Genomic DNA, 23,386 nt, shown 5'->3' on the forward strand with positions numbered 1-23,386 from the left:
GATTGTGAAGGGCCTAATGCTATCTAGTACCCTTAATAGAAGCTGTAAAGTTGTGTGACTATAATTGTGTCTGATTTCCAGTGGAAACAAATGCATATAGATGTAATGGGGAAATCAATAGTAGGTAATCACACGATGATCATTCCTAAGACAAGAACCAATAACTCCAACTTATTATGCCATGATCAATACTGCACAGCAAGAATTTGAGACAGTTTTCCCAAAGTTGGAATTGTGTAATTTTCAAAAGAACCATCCTTTGTATTTCAGAAAAAAAGGCCAGTGAAACAAGAACTGACTACTATTCTTTATGATAAAAAGTATAATTGTGTCTGATTTCCAGTGGAAACAAATGCATATAGATGTAATGGGGAAATCAATAGTAGATAATCACACGATGATAGTAATAATAATAATAAATAGCAATTTTAGAAGAGAGTCCCGAATTTCCTCTCTAGAGGAGAAACTATGCAGTTAGCAACTTACTCAGCAGGCTGAGAAAAGACTATGTATATATATTCATATATATATTTAAGTGTAGCATTTTTAAAGAGATTTTTTCCAATCCTCATCCAAGTATATGTTTATTGATTTTAGAGAGAAAGGGAGAGAGAGAGAGAGAGAGAGAGAGAGAGAGAGAGAGAGAGAGAAACTTAGATGTGAGAAAGAAATGTCAATTGGTTGCTTTCCGTAGGGGCCACTACTGGGACGAACCTGAAACTTAGGTAATGGGACCTTTAGGTGTACTGGACAATGTTACAACGGAGCCACACTGGCCAGGGCCACGTTTTTCATGTCTTTAACTCCTATTTAAAATCTAAGAATCAGGCATATCTCTGCATCAATTTGAGTGTATTTATCCATCATATAAAAGGAAATCTCAAAAAGCATTCATATTTATTTGGGCCCTCACAAATATTTGGGAAGGTTTAGAGTTAAAAGCAAATTGGGGTTGGGATCAGAGCACAGCTATGCGTGTTTTGTTTTTTTCCTTAAATACAATCCACAAACCCATCTGCCTTCACCTTGGAAGGACCAGTCCTTAACAAAACAAAAAAACAAAACGCTTTGGCCTTAGTGCCATCAGGGGGCTAAAGCCTGAGCCCTGAACTTTTCTTTCCCGGGAAGGGAAAGGTGGGGAGGGTGCTCATCTTTGTTGCGGAGGGAAGCACAGCCTAGGACCCCTCTTCTAGGAATGTCTTATCTGCTCCCCCCCCTACCCCCCACCCCCACTCCCATGTCAGAACAAGTCTGAGGCTTTTCTGGAGCCAAAGCAGTGCTTGGAGCGGCTGCTGGTCTGCAATGAAGCAGCTCCGCCACAAACTTTCAGCAAGAGCTCTGCTCGCTCGGTGATGCTTCTCTCCTTGGGCTTGGAAAGCCTTTCTCCCACTCCTCTTAGCTTTCCGGGCAGCAAGTGCAGCCAAGTGCAAACAGATCGTGTATTTGGCGCTAAGAGCCTGGAGAAGGAGGGCCATGGGATCACTCTCGGGGTTCCCCCGAGCCCGGTCCTAGGTGGTGGAGTCTGCAAAACTGGTCCCCAGCCCGAGCCCCAGCTGACGCGGCCGCAGGTGGCACGCGGAGCTGTCCAGCACCAGCGGGGAGCCGGGAGCCGGGAGCCGGGAGCCGGGAGCCGGGAGCCGGGAGCCGGGAGCCGGGAGCCGGGAGCCGGGAGCCCCGTGCGCCCGGCGGCCCGCAGCTCCGCCGCCGCGCTCTCGCCCGAGCCGACCGGCCGCCGTCCTCATTCAGCGCCGCCCGCCCTGGGCTCGCTCCGAGCCACGCGGCCTCCGGGGCGGCGAGCGCGGTCCCCGCGAGCTGCTTGGGCAGAATAGGTGCCAACATGTGGCCCCTTCCCTCCTCCTCCTTAGCGTCTCCTCCGGATGGGCGGGCTGGCCCGCTCGGCCTTTCCCCAGCTCAGAACTTCCGAAATAAAGTCCCAGGAAGGCGGGAAAGGGCAAAGATGGACCTGAACCCCCACTGGGCGCGCTCGGGCTTTCCCTGGAGGATCCCCTCCTCTCTGCGCCCCAGCCGCCTCCTCCGCGGGCGAGGGGTAGGCGTTGGGGGCGAGGGCCTGTGGTCTGACCCGGACGGCGGTGCACTCCCCGGAGGAGGAGACGGTGGGAGCGGGGAGGGCGCACGGAGGACGGCAGCCAAGTGTCCTTGCTGCTCCTGAAACGTGGCGACAGGCAAGGCAGAGACTCCCCATGAGCGCGATGGCGACACGTGATCCAGGCGGAGGGAGGCTCGCGGGGTGGTGGATCGAGAGAGACGGAGGGGGGCGGGCTGCAAGGAGAGAGGCGGGAGGAGAGGGGAAGGGGGGCGCGCGGGGCGCGCGGGCGGTGGCAGCCTCTGCCTCCGGGACGCACGGGCCGCAGCCCTCCCCGCGAGCCGCGCCGCGCGCTCACACACTCGGGGGCTCCCCGCGAGCCGGAGCGCGGCGCACGGCGAGGCGCCGAGGCGGGCGCGGAGGCGGCGCCGCGCGAGCTGCAGCCGAGCCGGCGGCGGCCCCCAGCCCAGCCCGGCGCTGCCGCCGAGCCCGGGCCCCAGCGAGCGGCGGCGCCCAAGTTCCCGCCATGAGCGGCGGGCTCTGCGGGCTCCGCGGCTCCGGAGACTCCCTCCCGGCTGAGCGCGATCGCCGCGCCCCGCGGCCCCGACGCGCCTAACGCCGCCGCTCGCCGGTCCCGCTCCCGCTCCCGCCGCCGCCCGCGTCCCGGCCGCCGCCTCGGCCCCGCCGCGCCGCGCCGCTCGCAGCATGTCTCGAAGGAAGATTTCGTCCGAGTCCTTCAGCTCCCTGGGCTCCGACTACCTGGAGACCAGCCCCGAGGAGGAGGGCGAGTGCCCGCTGTCCAGGCTCTGCTGGAACGGCAGCCGGAGCCCGCCCGGGCAGCCCGAGCCCAGCGCGGCCGCCGCCGCCGCCACGGCCGCCGCTGCCGCCGCCTCTGCCGCCGCCGCCGCCGCCGGGGCCAGGAGGGCGCAGCGCCGGAGGCGGGTCAACCTGGACTCGCTGGGCGAGAGCATCAGCCGCCTGACGGCGCCCTCGGTGAGCCGGGCGGAGGGCCGGGCGTCGGGAGGGGACGGGGATCCGGAAAGTTGGCGCCCGGCGAGTCGGGCGTGCGCAGAGCCCGACCGCTGGGGGGCGGCCCGGCCTCACCCCGCCGGCCTGGGGTTCCTGTGGCCCGGGGCGAGACCCCGACCTCTGGGCCCTGGGGTTAGGGGGGGCGGGCGTTAGAACACGCCAAACGAGTGAGACCTTGCTTTCGGGGTCTCCGGACTCGGGGGCCTGCCCGCCCACCCCAGCCTCTCACCCTCGTGCACCCTGACGGCCCGGGGCTCCTTCGCACCCACCTGTTTTCTTCGTCCCAAACTTTCCCAGGCACTGTGCCCGCAGATCCCATTCCCAGGCCCTTCATCCCTGCTGTCCCCAAGGGGCGCCTGCCCTTCCAGGAAACTCTTCCTCTCCCTTTTCCCACACTCTTGTTCTTGGCGTGACCTCCGCTGACATCTCTGAATTCCACGGGCTATCTGCATTCTGGGACGCATCCCTTTTCTCCAGTCTTCAGGCACTGGCTGTCAGATACTTGTTGGGTTGCCTTGTCATGAAAACAAAAACAAAAACCCCTTTAATTTCTTTCTCCCCACCCCATAGACTTTTTTTCCTTAGTCACTGAGCATGACTAGCTCAACCTTCTTCTCTGGGCAACTCTGGTGTCTGGTTTTCTAAACCTCCCTGGTATATCTTGCACCTGTACCTCACACCTTCTCTCTGTTTCCCCTGACTTCTCCAGTGCTTTTTCACTCATTTATTTCGTACCTTCCTTTTCATAAGACCTTCATACATATCTGTTGAGCGAGCAAACGCCTTCCTAGCCCTCGGAACTAGTGCTCACTCCGGGATGACTGTATCAGCTGTTCCAGGGGTGCCAGACTCCCCTGGTTCCAGGCGTCCTTCCAGAGCACTTCTGCTCAGTCCTGCTCAGCCATGTCAGCCACCCTTGGCGTGGCCCATTTGCAGGAATGCCAGGCCCGTGTTTTAGTCTTTCCGTCTGTGCGACCTCTGCTTGGAAGGAATTCACCCTATTGCAGACAGAACCAGAAAAAGATGCAGTGTGAAAGCCCCATCCACCTTTCATTCCCACCCTGACCTTGGATACAAGGACTTCAACTCCTGACAGCACTTTGACCTACTCTTCCTTGAGACTTCCACTTCTCAGAAGTTTCCACAATGAAACCGAACTTTGATCTTGTTCGACTACTCTTGAGTCTCCTTGTGAAAGTCCTCTTGCAGCTGATGGCAGTCCTGCAAATATCCCGGTGGCCCTGGCATTAATGGGGCATGATCTTTTCCTTTAACCGTGACACCACTCTTCCGGTCATCTTCCTTTTCTTGTATGTGTTCCCTTCAGTTTACCTTCGGTGGCCTCTCCCATATGATTCATTCATCATTGATAACTTAGGAAACAAAACTCAAAATGGGTTGGCTGCTGCTTGCTGCTCTTTACTGCAAGTATCTCCCAGAAAGTGTAATTTTAGGGACTATTTGTTGTTGTTAAACCTAAGTCTTTATTAAAGGAGCCCAGTGATCTTGTGCAACTGTAGCTTTGTGTAAATATCTAAAGCAACATTTATGCCATATACTAAATCTTTAGTACAATAGATCCATATCTGAATACAATGTTTTTCTAAAGGCAATGATTAGTTTTGGGGGAATTTTTCTTAAATAGTCTTGGAGTTTTCTTTTCACTTAAGAATCAGAATTTACAAATATGTAAACAAGCAATGGCAGTGCCCCTGGTAACACTAATTTAATCTACGTGAGGAGTAGATAAAAGTAACAGAACACAGGGTTTACTACCGGAACAAGAGGGAGGAAATATTCTCTGATTTTTACCTTTATAAGTAAAATTTGAATGACACTGGCTTTCTGCTGGATAAAAGGAATGCGCCAGGTAATGGTTTTTAGGGTAAGAAATTTGAAAATTATCATGGTGATCTAATCAATGCAACAGCTATATGTACTTTCCATGCTGTAAATCTTCTCCGTTTTGAAAGCTGAGAACACACTGGTGAACATAGCGTAATTTTCCACATCATAGTATATGTATAAATAAATCTCATTGGCTAACCATGTTGCCAATAGACTTAGTAACACAAAGGAAACAGAGGTTATATTTTAAAGCAGTAACTTGTGTCTGTGGTTGCCTCCCCCCACCCCGTTTTCTGTTATTTGGTGAGCTAGAACGTCGCTTCAAAAAGTTCTAGTAGATTCATTCTCCTTCATTGCCAGGATTCTAAACTTCTCTGAAAACACTTGAGGAAACAGTTTATGTCCTGTCTTTTACTTCTGGTTGTTTTGATTGTTATGAGCTGTCTTGCATTTGTCACAATATTCTTCGGGAAAGACTATATTTGCTATGGAAGCTCTCTTCTCCGTTGTGGCTTCATCATGGAATGTTGTCCACTGGAGATTTATTACTCATTCATAATAATTTACAAGTAGGAAAATGGAATGATTTTAATAAATACTAGCATATTGTCCACTAATTAAACTAGTTGTTTGATTAATGGGATATTCAAAGTCTGGTTTTTGATAGTTTAAAGTCATTTTTAGATACATTGATGTTGGACTTAAAGATTATAACACATTATACCAGTTTAATAATAAAAAGTAAATTGAATTGATGAAATTTAAAAAAAATTCCGGAATTTGGGAGACCTGATTTTCATTCCTTGTGCCTTGGACAACTAAACATTTTTATAGCTCCATCTATATCATTTTAACTCTCTAGGTTCCTTCTCATTTGTAAGGTATTATACTTAGGGTCCCTCCTTATTCTGGGATTATACAGAGACATATAATGTATTATCAAGCTTTTGATAAACTGCCATAATGACATATAAAAGAAAAATAAGCACATATTATGAGTTTTAAATTTTTGAGGGAAGTAGATTACTTTCTTAAGTAGGAGCATCAAAGCCATATTTATTCCACCCAATTATTAAACAATATTGGAGGACCTACAATGTGGCACGTATTGTGCAAAGCACGGGCAATACAATAGCCAGGAAAAAAAATTCCCAGTCTTTGACCTCATGCGACTTCTTTAATTATAGCCTTTATTTTAATGAAACTGTACTGAGGGAAATCACAAGAACTCCAGTTGTCCTGGGGATGTCTTGGATAAGGTTTACTTATCATCCACTTTGGGTAGTTTTGTTTACTGTGAATCTGTGGAGTGCAGCCATAACCATAAAAACAACCCTAAAGTCTTGACTGCAGGTGCATAAATCACCTATTCTGTTATTTATCTTGAAGTCATTTACCTGGAACACATGTGGAGAAACAGCTGGGGATTATACGTCACAGGTGGATTTAGTAACCCATTTATTTCGATTTTATTCTTATAAATGAGAGTTGCGGAGAACCCTTCACTCTGACATCGGTTTTGGGTTTGCTGGTGCCAGCCTGTCAGTGAAGATATTGAGACCAACTGGAGGGTGGGCTTTCCTAGTTTTCTTGTCAGAGGACGACTGGCTGTGACAACATCGCAGGTGGCTTTGAAGACTTCAGAAGCTACAGAGCAGCATGGCAGGAAGGAAAGTGACAGAACTGGAAGGATGACGACTAAGGGGAGGAAAGCTACTGACACAGGGAATAGTCCAAGGAAATGAGAGAACAGTGAGCACAGAGAAAACTGGAAGGAAGGCTGGATTCAAGCAGCAAAAAAGGAAAAATGGTTTCACTATTTTTGGAAAGGTATCACATTGATGCAAAGCCTATGAAAAAGTGAAAGGACATAAAAATACATATGTAGCCTCCCCTGAAATTGAATACTATTAGCTTTCTGACATGTGTAAACTATTAAAAAAGCCTTGAGAGGGTGGGTGCAACTGGCATGTAAATAACGGAAAATATATGAAATATCTTTGTGAGGTGGGACATGTGATAAATTTTATCTTAATTGAAGTTTTTAAAATTTGGGCTCAATTTAGCTAACAGAGTTTGAGTAACAGATTCATTGCAATTAGAAAATTAGAGAAAATGTATTCCAGTAGTTTAATGTTCCCACATTTGTGCAAAATAGACACTGTAATCTGAAATCAGAATTTACGGACCATTTGTTGCTTTCCCTGCTGCGTCCCTGACCCTGGAGAAAGAAAGTGGCAGAGGTGAAAGAATAAGGCTCAGAGTTTGTCAGGGGTTTGAATAACTCCCTGCTGAGCCCCTTGCGAAACCAACTCTTACTTCTTAGAGCCTTGCTTCCCTATTCTGTGAAATAGGGATAATGACAATCTTGTAGATTTGTTGTGAACGGAGGAGCAACGTTTTTTGTTTTTGTTTTTTTTTTAAAACTCCTCGAACTCAATACATGATAGTTTTGGGCCGAGATCCATTACTTTCAACTAAATTTGAATGCCTCCAAATCATCTAAAAATGTCTTTTCTCTCAATAATTTACTTGCTAGTAATCTTTGAAAGAGTTCATAGGTTAACGGATGTCATGTACCCAAGAAAGAACAAAACGTAATAAGGAGTTTATTTTGTTGGCATTGCCCAGTCAATCCATTAAAAAATTAGTACTGGCGTCTCTTTCTGCTCCCTGGCTATGACTCTTGTGTGTATGTAATCATTGCAGATTTGAACATTTCTGTCAAACTGCAGAGTGCTTTGTGACAATATGGAAACCACTTTTACAAGTTTTATAAGAATACATACAAGGATATACATATTTGGTAGAATGTAGGTTATTTCACAAAAAATTGCTTTTAAATTAGGAAAAAAAATAGGTGAAAGAGAAATTGCTTATTTCATTTGCCTGAGAATGTCAAATGTTCTCCATTCATTGCATTCAAACTAATTTGTACATGTGTTCAAAGGTTTAGGCGGTGAGATGCAGCAATTACCCTGCTAATGGCATTTATGTTTTGTGTACAGTGATCTAGTCTTGTTTGGCTACCAGCTCAATTGTTAGATCTTCATTTTAAAGCTAAATTTTGACAAATGGGAAAATAACATCCACAATTATTAGTTAGTTCATAATTGATCTACCTTGAAGGACTCTAAGCTGTGTGGGAAGTGTGTTCGAGTGCTATTATGTCTTTTCCCCTCAGTATCATCGTTGCTCTTTTCATTCACCTTTGCTTTGTCCCGTTGTTTCTGTCATATGGAAATTAAGGTAAAATTTTAAAAAATACATATTTTATTGAATATGATAGTAAAATAAATGCATTATTTCCAGATGTATGCATTCTTCACCCATGAGTTTAGGGAGAAGGTAGCATGATACCTTTTGGAACTTCACACACCTCTAGAAAGAAAAAAAAATGAAGTGCATAGGCAGGGAAAATATTTGCAAGGCCTTTCTGGTGACTAGGTTTTCTTTGTAGGCCCTTGCTTATTACATGAGCCAGTGATGTAGCTCAAACTTTAAAGTTCCTATTTTTAAATCCTGACTCTAACCTCAACACTCTTAACGGTTATGTCATACTAGAGGCCTGGTGCATGAAATTCATGCACTGGTAGAGTCCCTAGGCCTTGCTGGTGATCAGGGCTGATTGGGGCCTTCCAGCTGTCAGCCAGGACCTTCCTTCGTTCTGTGCCACCCCCTGGTGGTCAGCGCATGTCATAGTGAGCCATTGAACTCCTGAGGGGATAATTTTCATATTGGGCTTTTATATAGAGAGATAATTTAGCATAGTACCTAATGGGTAATCAATAAAATGCTTAGAATAGATGAATGGGTGTTTTTGTTTAATCGTCTTCTTACACCTGCCATTTAAAGCAAACCTTCAGAATGCAGCTGTGCTAACAAGCAGATGGGGTAGTTTCCTCCTCCTGGTTTTTATTAGGTGGCCCATTTATATTTTAAGAAGTCAGGTACATGAAATGATTCCTTCAATCTCCTTCAGTCTCCAGTCTGCTTATAGTGTCTGCACAATTCTCCCTCAAATGAGAGGGAAATGTTTGTCAGCAAGTGGGCTACTGTTGCCAAAAAAGCATTGCTAGGAGATGGAATGACAGTCTTGCTCCTCAAAACTCACTTCAGGACAGAATCTGAAGATCTAGAATTATGTACTGTAAGCTCAGAGCACCTCATAACATTGCAAAGTCCAGCTTAGAGTGATTTAGGAAGTAGGGGAACTGCAAATATCCCAGAAGCTGGAGACTTGTGGGGCTGTGGTGAAGAGTTGAGAAAGAGTGAACGTTCTTATGAAAACAACAGTGAGGAAATAACTTCCTAATACAGGCTGGATTTGAGACTTATTAAACAGTTCTTCATTTAAGTAGTGGTTATCCAACTCTAGTGAACACAAAAACACCTGAAGAAAATAGTTAGAATCAGATTCCTGGGCCCCTCAGCAGGTCTGGTTTGATAGCTCTGAGGAGGGGGGAGGGGAGGGACTTGGACTTTATAGTTTAAACAAAAGCCCACCTGCCGGGAGCCGGTCCATCCTTGCTGTTTCAAGGGACCTGGCATATATGGCATACTGTTCTTAATATGTTTGCTCACCTTCTTGGCACTATGTGCTTTAACCAAGGTCACCTCTCTGAGAAAGGTTGTTTCCCCAGGTAGGGATTTTCCCCTGAAGTTAGGGAGGGAATAAAACCCCTTAACTAAGTGCCAGGCAGGTAACTAATCACTTTAACTACGAATAATCATGCTTAAGCTACATAATCTTTACTCCCTGGAATGGAGATAAGAAACGCCCTAACCTTTGGAATAGAGATTGATAGGATTGGAATCAACTGGTATAAATACAGATGTAACAAGACAACAGGACACAGAACCTAGACACAGAACCTAGACACAGAACCTACACAGAACCTAGAGACAGAAGAACTTCGCTGGAGAGAACATGGCAAAAGACCCTGGACAGAAACTGGAGACAGAACCTAGTGAGAGAACATGGCAAAAGATCCTGGACAGAAACTGGAGATAGAACCTAGAGACAGAACCTAGCGAGAGAACATGGCAAAAGATCCTGGACAGAAACTGGCCACAGAACCTAGAGACAGAACCTAACGAGAGAAACTGGCTGAAGAACCTAGAGACAGAATCTGGCTACAGAACCTGGATAGAACATGGCAAGAGAACCTGACTAGAACCTGGTGACCGAACCTGGCTGGAGAACCTGGACAGAACCTAGTGAGAGAACATGGCTACAGAACCTGGCTGGAGAACCTGGACAGAACCTAGTGAGGGAACATGGCTACAGAACCTGGCTGGAGAACCTAGCAAGAGAACATGGACACAGAACCTGGCTGGAGATCCTAACCAGAACTTCGCTGGAGATCCTGAACAGAACTTGGCTGGAGAACCTACAGAACCTGGCAATAGAACCAGGCAAGAGAACCCAACCATGCTGATCAACTGAATGCTGCCTTTGTGTCATTCCTTCTTCGCCGACTCCGTCCACACCTTTGGGGACCCCTGGACCTGCTGGGGCTGGACCCCAGCACCCACCTGATAGCTAGGACCCCACAGCTATACCTCAAGGACTGGATTCCACACCTTCAGGATCACTGATCTAGACTCCAGTCGACAGTGAGCTCTGCAGACTGATTCTTTGGAAAGAATGATCCTGGACATGACTCCTTTGAGGTGACTGTATCCAGGTGAATTTTTGTGTTAATAGGGACAGAATAGAAGTGGTGACTTGGAGCCGCATGTGATGGTTGTGCCCTTTGTGTTCAAAATAATCGTGTTGGTTGTGTGGCAGAGGAGGTTGGGGTGTCATGGTTTGTGGTTGTAGTTACTTGTGGACTCTGTGGCTGTTTTTCCTGAAGACGCTTTGTTAGCTCCCCTAAGTTTACATTCAAAGTCACATGCCATTGCTTAGTGTGCTAGGGCCCCTTCAAATAAACTATTAGAAAATGTGGAGGAGGGCAGAGGAGAAGGGAGAAGGGTTATCTTGAGGATCCTGTGACAGGACCACCAGCCTTTGCGTTTTTCAGAGTGTTACCCGTACAACATTTCTCAAATGCTCCATCTACTGGTTCACCCTGAAGCAATAGCTTGTTCACATGCCTACAAAAAATTTCTTTAAAAGGTGAAGGGAGAAAGAAACAGATCTGGATGCCAGGAAAATATTTTTTTCCTAGAAAAAAGTAGGGGATTTGGATATTAGGTGAATAGAGCTACCTATCAAACCTTACTAAAATATAATACCAGCTACTCATCGCTACATCCTTAACCAGTTAGTCTTTCTCTCATTCAGTGGATAAGTTGAACTCTCCAAATAAATGGTGAGCCGACATTTGAAGAGTTTGCATTTGCAGAGAACTCTGGAGCCAGTCTATCATGAGAGGAGGCCGTCTGCGTGGAAGTCCTGGTGGTATCTTAGTAGCAAGTCCTTGAAGCCCGCTTGACTCCTTTTCTATTCACTGTACTATCTTTGCTATGTGTGACTCTGCTGTGCCCAATAGAGTAATTAAAAATGTCAAAAACATGCTTACATTCCTTGTTGCTTTATGCCTACGCTTCTTCATGCATGAACTCTCCAATTTAATATCGGGGAAGAATGGTTTTTCTGATTAGTTTTGTGCACAGCACACAAACACACACACACACACACACACACACACACACACACACACACACACATGCCCATTCTGTTTTCTCTCACTGCAGTTTCCCCTATAGAATACTGTTATTGCTCACATGTCTGTATTAGGACTTGTGTTGTACTGTGATTTTGGTTTGTTCTGCCTCCTCAAGACAGATTTATGCATGTCTATAGCTAGTAAAAAGTCTGATTTGTAAAGGCACTCAATACCTGCTTGTTAGGAGAATGAATAAATGAGTGAAAAAATCCTTGTGTCACTTGTGATGTATTAGTAATTCTTTGTAGGCTATGATGATTTTGTGCTGACATATTTAGTTGACTATTTTGACTGTTCTATTTGTAGCTTTTTCTTAGACACAAATAAGAGTAAATATAGTTGTAAAATTATTTTTCAGAATGCTTCAGGTTTTGAAAATCCTCTCATGTTGAGTCTTTTATTGGAGCTTCACAATAATCTCTAGATTTTATGCCAGTTATCTCTAACTTTGGTAACCATGATGATCTTAAAATGCTTGTAGTCATAGTAACTATTTGGGGAAGCATATGTGCTGACACAGTGCATTCTAGCTCTTAAAGATCAGATGTGTATCTCTGGAAGATATGGAGATGGTATCTATACCATGCTGTTTTGTTCATTATTATTTCAATGTGTAAGAAATCTTTGTTATCAAACATTATATTAAATAAGAATCTCAACAAACCAGCACATCCACATATTTATCCTACAGTAATCATTATAGACATAATAATGGTGTTGGAGGGATGGAGTCCTTGGGAACAGTGATAAAATTAGGAATTGTTGCTTTAAGAAATGGGGAGGAATAGTGACCAGGAACAGTTAGAAGTATAATTAGGTATTTTTTAGAGGGCCCAATTGAGGTTGGAGATAATTAATTTGTAGCCTAGTCTGAGAGGATGAGTATGACTTGGAGAGGTATAAAGTGCTGAAGGTATTCATTGTATATTAAAAGGCCTATCTGTCAACTTGAACTTCAGGTGTTTGGGGGTAAATCCATTGGAACAGTAGATGATGTCTTGGGAAATAATGAGAGTGAATGTCAAATGAAGCAGACTGTAATATTTGAAAGCATTTCTAGCCCTCCTGTGTTGCACACAGATTTGATATTGAGCTTATTTAATGTATATCTGGGTCTTACTCTTTCACTATTCAGTTAATGCTCCTAGAATAGCTAATTGACCCCCCAGGCCACCGCCTTCCGCCAAACCAGAATCGATAACTGGTTATTAGTTAGTTTTTGAGAAACTCAATGCAAATTTCTTGATTAGTATTTATGTTATGTTTTCAAAGTTAGAACTGAGCCTTGAAAAATTAAGGCTACTCAGTTATATCATTCAATGCATTATTTATGGGCCTTAGTTGTTACACAATGAGTTTCCTTGGCTCAGATTTGGTAGTACATTGCTTCTTGAACATAAAGGAGCCTATGGGATTCGAGTAATAGGTGGCTACCAGAACATTTCCTATTGTATTGGAGAACACAGCTGATATTTTCTTATCCAAAATGGTAAAAAGTCGTTCTGGTTAATCAGACATTCTGACAAAGTATGCTGTCTCACATGTGCACTATCAATTTGTGAGTAGATGAAATTCAATAAAATACTCTTAAGAGTTAAGCACTTTTCAGTTTGTGAATCAGTCTTTGGTCATCCCAAAGTCTCTCCTGTCTGTGTCAGTGATGCAGTGTCATTTTTATGAGTCTTAGCTATCACTGGGCTATGGGTGTGTGGACATCCTGGCAAGTGGAGTGTTTTAAATAATCAAATGCTACATAACAGGAGTTTTTTTTCTACATAGAAACACTGAGGAACTGCATGGTTCTGGTGGTCTGAAAGAGTTAATGTGCATACTTGATTACTAATACTCTACCAGGGAGTCTCTTAGGCAGAGGGAGGCAAATTAGGAGTGGATTTTAACAAAAAGCTTAAAATTAGAGATCTGTGCATAATTTGGTTAATGTGATTGCCTTGTTTTCTTGAAAAAATACCCGTTCGTATATGTGTGTGCGCGCAGGATGGGGGCAGATGCTGCAGTTCAATAAATGTCGCATTCTGATTTTTGTTTTAATTTGACTTTGGGGAAATAACTTTCCTGTCTTTGTTCCCCCATCTCTGAAATCACATATAATCATACTAATCTCTCACTCCTGGGTAAATATGTAATAAAATGTGAACAGTGAATCGGAGACATTGTGTTTACTGTTATTAATTTCTTCATTGTGCTGCTATGCTGATTCCTTGAGGATTAAGGTCATGGTTAGGATTCCTTTCCTCTCTACATTCGGGGAGAATAACGGGTTTTGGAGTCAGACACTAACTCCTGTGTATCTTGTGCATTCTTGGATAAGCCTCTCTGAGGCTCAGTTTCTTTTCTATAAAATGAAGGTAATAATTTATAGAATTATGAAGATTAAATGTATACTGCGTAGCACAGTATTTGGAATACAGTAAACAATTAATTTTGGTGCCTTTTTCTGACCCCTTATCAGTTATCCTACAGATCTGTATATTGGTTATCACATCTCCTGATACTTCATTATCTCCAGCCACAGTCTTTTGGGAAACCCCCAAATATTTCCTTCCTTTATAGTTCTTGTTTAGCATTCTTGTGCTTTTCATGGAAAATATGTTCAACATTTTTGGGTGTGCAACATCTTAGGATTATAAAATCTCTCAGAAATTTCTTCCCAGAAATCTTAAAAACAGATGCAATTTTACTGGTTACTTACTTATTCACTCAGTCACTCCTCACATGCGTTCATTCGGACAGCATTTATTTAGCAAATGAGGATTTACCAATTCATTCAGTATATACTCCATATGCATTAAACACACAAAGTAGACATTCAGACAAAAATTGGATATGGTCCTATTGGTTTTAAGAAATGTAAAATCACATTTTAAAAATTACCAAATAATGTGTTGAACGACTATTTCAACCCTCCCTCTGTCTCCCTCACTCGTCCTATCTTAACCTTTCCTTATTTGGCATGATGTGGAGGACATGTGGACAAAGGAAGAGCCTGTATAGAAAAAGACCAGTTGAAACTGTAATGATGATGATGATGATGATGATGATGATGATGATGATGATGATAAGGAGGAGGAGGAGGAGGAGGAAGAGGAGGAGGAGAAGGAGGAGGAGAAGGAGGAGGAGAAAGGGGTGAAGGAGGACAAGAGTGTTGATTTATCAAGCATTACCATGTACCAGGCAGGTACCAAGTGCTCTAGACATGGTATTCCATTAAATACCCACAACGGTAATGCAGGAGTAATGCCTTCCCATGGTCTATAAGGTGTCAAAAGCCTACCTTTCTGACCTCACCTCCTGACACTAACCTCTGCTCACAGTTCTACAGTACACTTCTTGCTCACTCCAGGCAAGTGTTATCTTGCCGCACTTTTGTCTCATTCCCCATGCCAGAAATGCTCCCTTGTTCCAGTTTTCCATATGATTGGCCCTTTTGTGGCGTTTAGATTTCTGCTCAGTGTCATCTCATCACACCCCCCCACCCGCCCCAATTATTCTCTCTCACATCACTTAGTTTCCATCATAGCACTCACCATTAGATGGTATCTATTTACCAGCTTGCTTATCTATTACCTGTCTCCCCTCACTGCAATTTAAGCTCTGCACGAGCAGGACCTTGTCTGGGTTGCTCACAGTGGTCTTTGTGGTGCCTAGAAAAGTCCTGGCTCGAGGTAGGTTCTTAATACATCTTTATTGACTGAATGAAGTAGAGTCATTTTGAGAGAAGTCTTAGCACTTGGAAAAGAAAGAGCATAATTAAAAAAACACAGACACATAGGGTGGGAGAAGGAAAAAACAACATGTTAGGTAAATACTATGGACCCAGCGTTTAAGTGTTTTTATAATATGTGTTACTGAATTTTCAGAATAATTTTATGAGCCAGAGAAGTCAAGTAACTTGCCTATGATCACAGCTAAAGAGTGATAGAGATAAGATTAGAATCTTGGTCTGTGTGGCTCCAATCTCTGTATTCCTTCTAGTGGAATTATATGTTTCAAACCCCTGTGAGTGTGGTGGACATTGTAGTGCCTAGATGCCCCTTTAGGAATGAATGACTTACTCACCTAGATGCTGGGAATACTACTGGCTGTCACCCTTAACTGTCAGTCTCTTCCATGTGTTGCCTGGACGGAAGGGAGCTGCCTTGCCCAAGGTCGTGCCCCTTCCAGTGACTGATCAACATGGGGACCTGAAGGCTTGTCTGCAAGCAATAGTGCAGCCAACGCTGAAGCAGAACTCCATGTAGGGTCAGCTGAGGCCTCCCTGAGGCTGCATCTCAGGCATCTTCTCCCTCTTTCTAGTTCTGCTTCTTCTCTACTCTTTCCTGGGTATGGATCCCAAGAGCACCTCCTAATAAGCTTTCTGCATGCTCATCTTTCCAGTCTGCTTCTCAGGGAAACCATCTTGCTGTAGTGATTTCGAGAACCATCATGACATTAAGAGAAGTGCAGAAGGCAGCACCCAGAAGGTGGCATTTGGAAGAAAAATAATGATAACCTTGAATTTGGAGTTTCTGAATTTAGGTGCACATGGTCAGCTCTGGACTTTGAGTTCTCTGAGGGCTTAGTATTACTGGATCACTAGCCTCAGCTCAGTGCCCATCACATGGTCGGCAGTCACTCATTAAATAGACTGTTGAAAATTTGGGATTGGAGTTGGGGTAAGAGGTTGTGGAAGTAATAGCTAATAGCTTGAAAATTGACAAGCTCTCAGAGTGAAAGAGAGAAATCTAAGAACAACAGAGACTTGAGAAGCAGTACACTAGCACATAGAGACCCAGAAGAATTCAGGTACCAGGGTGCTTTTTGGTTTGCTTGTGAGGGTGGGAGGTGGCTGGAGAGAAGCTGGGAGCAAGGCCTGTAGTGGTTGATATCTGGGAAATAATGAGGACAATTTAAGGATGGCACTCTCGAGCCCAGCATGAATGCAGTTGCTGGTGGCCTCAGAAAAGCAATGCCAATTCTGCATCTGCGATAGAAAACTTCTTAACAAGGTTCAAAGAGGGTATGTATGATGAATAAACAGAGGATATGATGGGCATACATTTCTCATCCAGGGTGTTTGGCAATAACAGTAAAGAGAGATATTTGGCAGGCCTTCTGAGGCCACATCCAAATTTATTAAAAAGGTGGAGATTGTTTGAAGGTGACAGAGTAGTGAGAAGAGTTGGAGATGGATGAAATAGGTGCCAGGAAAGGCGAGGGTATACAGCGTCACTCTTTCACTGCTTTCTCTGTACCTGGGGAATGCCCTATGGCATCGTAGGAATATAGGGCAAAGGCAGCTGTCAGAGGTAGGTTTTTTTAAAAAATATATATTTTATTGATTTTTTTTACAGAGAGGAAGGGAAAGGGATAGAGAGTTAGAAACATCAATGAGAGAGAAACATCGATCAGCTGCCTCTTGCACACTCCCCACTGGGGATGTGCCCACAACCAAGGTACATGCCCTTGACCGGAATCGAACCTGGGACTCTTCAGTCCACAGGCCGACGCTCTATCCGCTGAGCCAAACCGGTTAGGGCGAGGTTGGTTTTTATTTACACCGAATTGATTATAGTCTTGTCTCGATTTTATCCGTATATCTCAGTGATGGGTCAGTAATTTTGATATCTAATGGTTGTGAAATTTAAATTGCCATGCTATTCACCGTTCTCTAGGTTTTCCTCTATGCTAGCTGCGCTGACGATGGGAGGTCAAATGAGGCCAGACATGTCATTCATTTACCCGCCAAACATTTTACATTCCCCTTATAAAATGGACATTTTTCATTTGTATATTCCACGGCAGATAGCTGTTAGATTGTCTCATCAGTCTGAAAACTTCAGGTTTTCTCTGACTCGTCTACAGACAGGACTTTATAAATGGAACACCATGTGGAGGGAACTGTTTTTGATTTGTGCTTTGTATTAGCTTTCTCTCTCTCAGTGTGCAAGGTAATTTGAGATGTCTATTTTAAAGCCATGACTCCTGGCCTTACACTCCCTGTGTCCATATGACTTTGCTTAGTGTTAGAGCCTTTTGCACTGATGGAAAGGTCACTAATGGAAGGGGCTCCAGGGGCATTAGGAGTCAAGTGGCCAGGACTGCACTTCGTTGTTATGTGGAATATATTTTACACAGTTGAAAGGTGGTGTGGGAGGTAAAGTGAGGCCAAGCAGGATATACACAATCAAATGCAGCTTCTTGGCTCCCTCCCTTTCCTTTTCCGGGTAAATTTTACTTAATTTCATTAAGAAAGGATTTACGTCTCTTTTATTTACTGCCATGGGCAAGTCTGCTAGTGCCTGGCACATAGTAGTTGATCAATAATTATTAAATGAATAAATTTAGAGTGAATATAAAGATATTTATTCTAACTATACTATACAAATAGTGTCAGAAACAGATAAGGTGATACATACAAATGCACTTCAGAAAAATAAAAGCAACAGTAGTAACAAAAACAGACAAAACAGAATGTACAGATATAAACAACCCATTATGTCCTATTATTTTTATTCCTTCGTCATATATATATATATATATATATATATATATATATATATATATAATCCACCCACTATGCACGCTTGACTTTACTGTGTACTGAGCCATAATGCAAGGTCTATGGAGCAGAAAACGGCTGTTGTCATCTGCAGAATTTAAAAACCAATTTCTGGATGTTCCTTAAGTACTCTTGTAAGCATCTATAGCAGTCAATTTACATTACATACTAGGAGGAAATAAGTTTTTCCCACATGATATAACAATATTTTTTTAAAAAAATTCAACATTAGTTCATTAAACAGATATTTGTTGCTGGCCTTTTCTGTGCGAAGAATTTGAGATGTCTCAGTTACATGGGGAAAATACTTATAATCCCTCCCCTCCCCCACTTTTTTCTTATGATTTCTGTTGCAAACATTTTGGGAATGATATTTCAGAAAGTTTTTATCTTGATTCTAACCTCTTCCAAGAGAAAGCAAGAACTTTTGGAAGAAAAATTTACATTTTCCCAATAGCAAATTAGTGAGAAACCTGTAATAACTCAGTGTTTCTGTAGACCTCAACAAACAAGAAACATATCTGTAGAAATGCTGTTGTTCAGATTCTTGACTCTATCTTCCAAATTCATTTTTCCTTGTGCGATTGGTCTAATTTGTGTATGAGAGATATAATCTTGATTTTTTAATGTTGTCTTACTAAATACTTAATTTTCAACTGAAGGTATTTATGTGTATTTTTTTTTTGTTTGTTTCAGGGATGAAAGGATGCAGGGGTGCTTACAAATTGTGTTTTATAGTACTTGTAGACATAAACCTGAGTTTATTTTAATAGCATTTTGAAATCTGTCTATCATTGATTATATAGAGCAGAAGATAAATGATTCTGCCATTGGATTCTCAATTTAAAAATGCCATCTAATAGAAATCTGGAGTAGGCATAATTACTCTCATTGTTTCTCTTTTTAAAATTTGCCACAAGTAATGAAAATGTGTTTTACCTCTTTATAAAGAAACCTGCCTTCAAAGGCATTTGTTGTAAGGAGTGATAATAAGATGATTGTATTGTAAGGGAACAAAGACTGAGGGGAAGAGTGAATTTTAGCTACAGACTATTGTAATTCCATTTGAAGCTTCAGACAGATATGAGGGAATTTCTAGCATGCAGCCTAGAGAAGAGAAATTTATTGTTTCCTTCTGATAAAAGATCAATAAAGCTTTGTTGACCTGACTGTGTTTGTAAGCTATAAAGACACTCTTTGTGTGTGTGTGTGTGTGTGTGTGTGTGTGTGTGTGTGTGTGTATTGTTAATTTATTGCCATTATACATACGTTTAAAAGAAAACAGTCTTTCGTTTTGTTCCGAATTAAATTCTTTTTCCAAAAGTGTGCTTGTCAAGTACTGCCCTAACTTTTCTGCGGGAGAGGAACGGATGGGATTTGTCTGTAGCTTGCAAGAGGCTACCTAGTGGACTCTGTCTGGTGTGGGAGGCTGCTCCCTGGCTCTTTAAGCATTTGGGTAGCTCTCTCCTGTTTCAGCTGCATGCTTGGGATGGGAGTTGGGAAAGATGTAGGAAATAAGAGACTAAACTAAGTTATAAGTGTAATTTTTCACAATCGGCCTAGCATTCTTGACTATTGGGAACAGTCTAGGTTTCAACTATCTAATTAATATAGATATTAAATTATTTTGATTATAGCAATGGGATATATTATCATGATGACAATAATTGTAGAAATCAACAATTCCATTGGACATGTAATTGGAAAAAACATTTTACTACAGGTTACCCCCAAGAGATGTAATCATTTTTCAAAGAATACATATGAGTAAGTCACTTTCAAATATGTGCCTTCAAAAAAGTTACCAGAGTTAAGCTATAAAGTGAGTCTGCAAATATAAATTTTAAAATAATATCAGACTAATAACTTTGGTCCATTTGATAAGGGATTTAGCTATTTTATGTGATTTATAAATCAAATCAAGATGTAACTGCCTGGAAACATTTTAAAAACCTAAAATAACCAAGTTTATTATTTTGCTCTTCCAGAGTAACGGAAGCGAAAGCAAAGGCATATAAAACATTTTATACTAATTTAAACTTGATATGATATAGGTCAGTGATGGCGAACCTTTTGAGCTCGGCGTGTCAGCATTTGAAAAACCCTAACCTAACTCTGGTGCCGTGTCACACCTAGAAATTTTTTGATATTTTCAACCATAGTAAAACAAAGACTTATATTTTCGATATTTATTTTATATATTTAAATGCCATTTAACAAAGAAAAATCAACCAAAAAAATGAGTTCGCGTGTTATCTCTGACATGCGTGTCATAGGTTCACCATCACTGATATAGGTTAAGATTGAGAAAACATTGTAAGGTGGGGGCATTTACCTTTGATAGTCCCTATTTTCAGTCTCTCCCTCTCTTTCTTTCTTAATTCCTATATCAAAGCCTCATACCATAAAAATCTGCTATGAGTTTCTCTCATCAGACAAATTTGGACAGTGTACATTTTAAATACTTTATCCTGTTAAATTACTCTTGAAAAATACCTCCTTTGATGTTAAGTAATTTTGCAGGAGTTGAAAATAAGTTTTTTGGAGAAGATTGGGGGATGAATGGGGTGGAGATAGCTCTCTTGGTGCTCCTAAAATCAAACCTGTCCCCACAAGGCTCTGACATACATGGATAGTTTATGGAAGTGGTTATGTCTGGGTGCTTCTCTGGCAGCCATCTGGAGCTCTCTGCAGCTATAATAAATTAGTTAATGTTCTTGATCTGTAGGAATAACATAGATATATATATTGGGAGATATAAACAAAATAATATACAGCACCTTTGACTATGTGGCATTTTATTTATTATTAATTTTTTTTACCATAAACTATTTTCTGTTGTTCTAAAGAACTGTTACTACTTCCTTAGGGTTCATCCTATATAATAAAACCCTAATATACAAATAGACCAAATGGCGGAACGACCAGCCGCTATGATGCGCATTGACCACGAGGGGGCAGACGCTCAATGCAGGAGTTGCTCCTTGGTGGTCAGTGCACTCCCACAGGGGGAGCGGCACTCAGCCAGAAGCTGGCTCACAGCTGGCGAACACAGTGGTGGTGACGGGAACCTCTCCCACCTCCATGGCAGTGCTAAGGAGTAGTGAGCCGAGTGGTAAGGAGCAGTGAGCAGGCGGGCGGTAAAAAGTGAGGGGTCCAGGACTGTGATAGGGTGCAGGCTGAGCTGAGGAAACCATCCCCCGACCCAGTGCATGAATTCCGTGCACCAGGCCTCTAGTTTTAAATAAGGCTCATAAGACTACATGATACTAATGTTGTCCTTATGTTTTATAATGCTTGCAGATTCTAGAAATTTTTCTACTTACATGCATAATTCAGGAATTAATATGCGTTGTGCCACTTTTGGATGCCCCTGTACTAGGTTTGGGTGGGAAATTCCGTTAAGTGCCCTTATATATGCAAGAAAATGAAAATGTCTTTTAAAAACGGAAAAAAGAGAATAATGTCCAATCAGTACCTTGTTCCTAAGTATCATGTCATTAAAATTCCCTGTTGTTTGGTGTGAATGGGTGTACCTGATTTCTGAGGGTCAGCAGTTAACTGATAGTTATACAACTGAACTGCAGAGCAAGAAACTTAAAACTGTGTAGTATTCTAGACAGAATTTGAGAAAAATCTATACTGTGCCAGAAATTTCCCTTCCTCTGTAGGCAGCTGTTCCTAATATCACTTCTCAGTCATGCTCTTTCATGCCCACTTTTCCCAGTTACTAACTTTCCATTAGGCAATGAGACAAACAAATGGCCAAGAATGTTAGGCCAAGAATGGCCAAGAATCCTTTATGCAATGTTTCATAAAGGATTCCCCTTCCTTCTCTTTCCTATGGATGCTCTCTCTAACTGCACCTCCCCCCCCCACCTCCACCCCCTTTCATCTCTTTTACCTTTGTTCATTCTATTGTCCAGTGGCCACTTTGCTCAGAGCTATATACCCTAGCTGGTGACTAGAGGTAAACATTTGGTTCTGACGTGAGCAAGTTTGGATGTCTTTTGTCAGAGTTCTAATATGAACCCCACAACAATTCACATTGTAATGACCTTTCTTTAATGATAGATGGCTTATTTTGAGTAGTTTTTAGGGTAAGCAGATTTGAAGAGAATTTTGAAAAACCAGGGGCTTTCACCAACTATATTGTCTTTAACCCCTGACAACGTAAGGCATTTTTCTTCTTAACTTTCCTCACTCCAGGGCTGTGAAAAAATGATGTGCCGACCTATACTTTCCATTCAGAAGAGCCACAGGCATTGGATGGTACCTGCTTGGAGCTTACCAAGCATGTTTTAAATACACATTATCCCACCCTGATTCACCCAGGAAATGCATGCTGTGGCAGGACCAGGATTAATTATCAACTCAACTTAAAGATAAGGAAACAAAAGCTCAGAGAGGAAGGGTAACTTGCCCAACGTCAAGAAGCTAGTAACCATCTACATTTTGGAGCCTCGTTCTCCTGTTTCAGGTCCTAAGTTCTTTCTACTCTGACATATCTCTTGACATGTCCATGAATTGTTGCATCCCAATATACAGCATTGTTCAGGGTAGGTTCCCTATTTCATTTCCCATATGTTTCCTACTTTGTGACTTGCTAAGGGGTGGTAGCAATATCCTGTTGTTGTTTTTTCTTGTTTTAAAATATTTATCTTTACTCTTGAAAGTTTTACAGATGTTACCCCCCCCCCCATTGATCCGCTCCATCCCTCCTGTTGGTTTTCTTGAATTTTACCTCCTCTCACCAACTGTTTAGTTCCTGACTGTGCTATAAGTCCACACAACACAGACTTGTGTTAGAAATGACAAAGGTCTCTTTCTCCATCAGACTCTGCCTCTAGGCTGACCTAGTTTGCCTTTCCACTGTCATGTTTGTATGCTCCAGGCTCCCATGATGGAGGTAGCTGTGACCAGATTGACAAAAGCCATCACCACTGCCAACATCTGAGCTTATGCTGCAGAGTCTGGGAAGAGCAATGATGTTACTTGTACATAGTTTGCTTTCTGAGTATGAAAGAAGTCATGATTATCATAGAAATAGTTACATGCATAAGGGTCTATAGTTCTCTTCATAGATTGTATATAATTGTGCACACCCATTCATACACATATCTAACAAATTATTATTAGAAGAAACAAGGAAGTAACATGATAGTGTTTGTTTGATGGATTAATACCTACATTAAGAGATGTGCTCAGAGTTAAGTGACAAAAAAAGGT

At 42.6% G+C, this 23,386-nt stretch overlaps 1 protein-coding gene across 1 annotated transcript in view; it reads left to right on the top strand.

Moving 5' to 3' along the window:
• Window positions 1-2,749: 2,749 nt before the first annotated feature.
• GUCY1A2 (guanylate cyclase 1 soluble subunit alpha 2) overlaps window positions 2,750-23,386 on the top strand; it is a gene marked incomplete at its 5' end in the record, with an annotated part of 274,517 nt that continues 253,880 nt past the window's right edge. Inside the window, one exon of the mRNA XM_081098790.1 lies at window positions 2,750-3,037. Within this exon, the coding sequence (XP_080954916.1) occupies window positions 2,750-3,037 (288 nt within the window). The remainder of the gene's footprint in view (window positions 3,038-23,386) is intronic.

This window comes from Myotis nattereri, assembly GCF_964212035.1.
Source record: "Myotis nattereri genome assembly, chromosome: 9".
Classification (NCBI taxonomy): domain Eukaryota; kingdom Metazoa; phylum Chordata; class Mammalia; order Chiroptera; family Vespertilionidae; genus Myotis; species Myotis nattereri.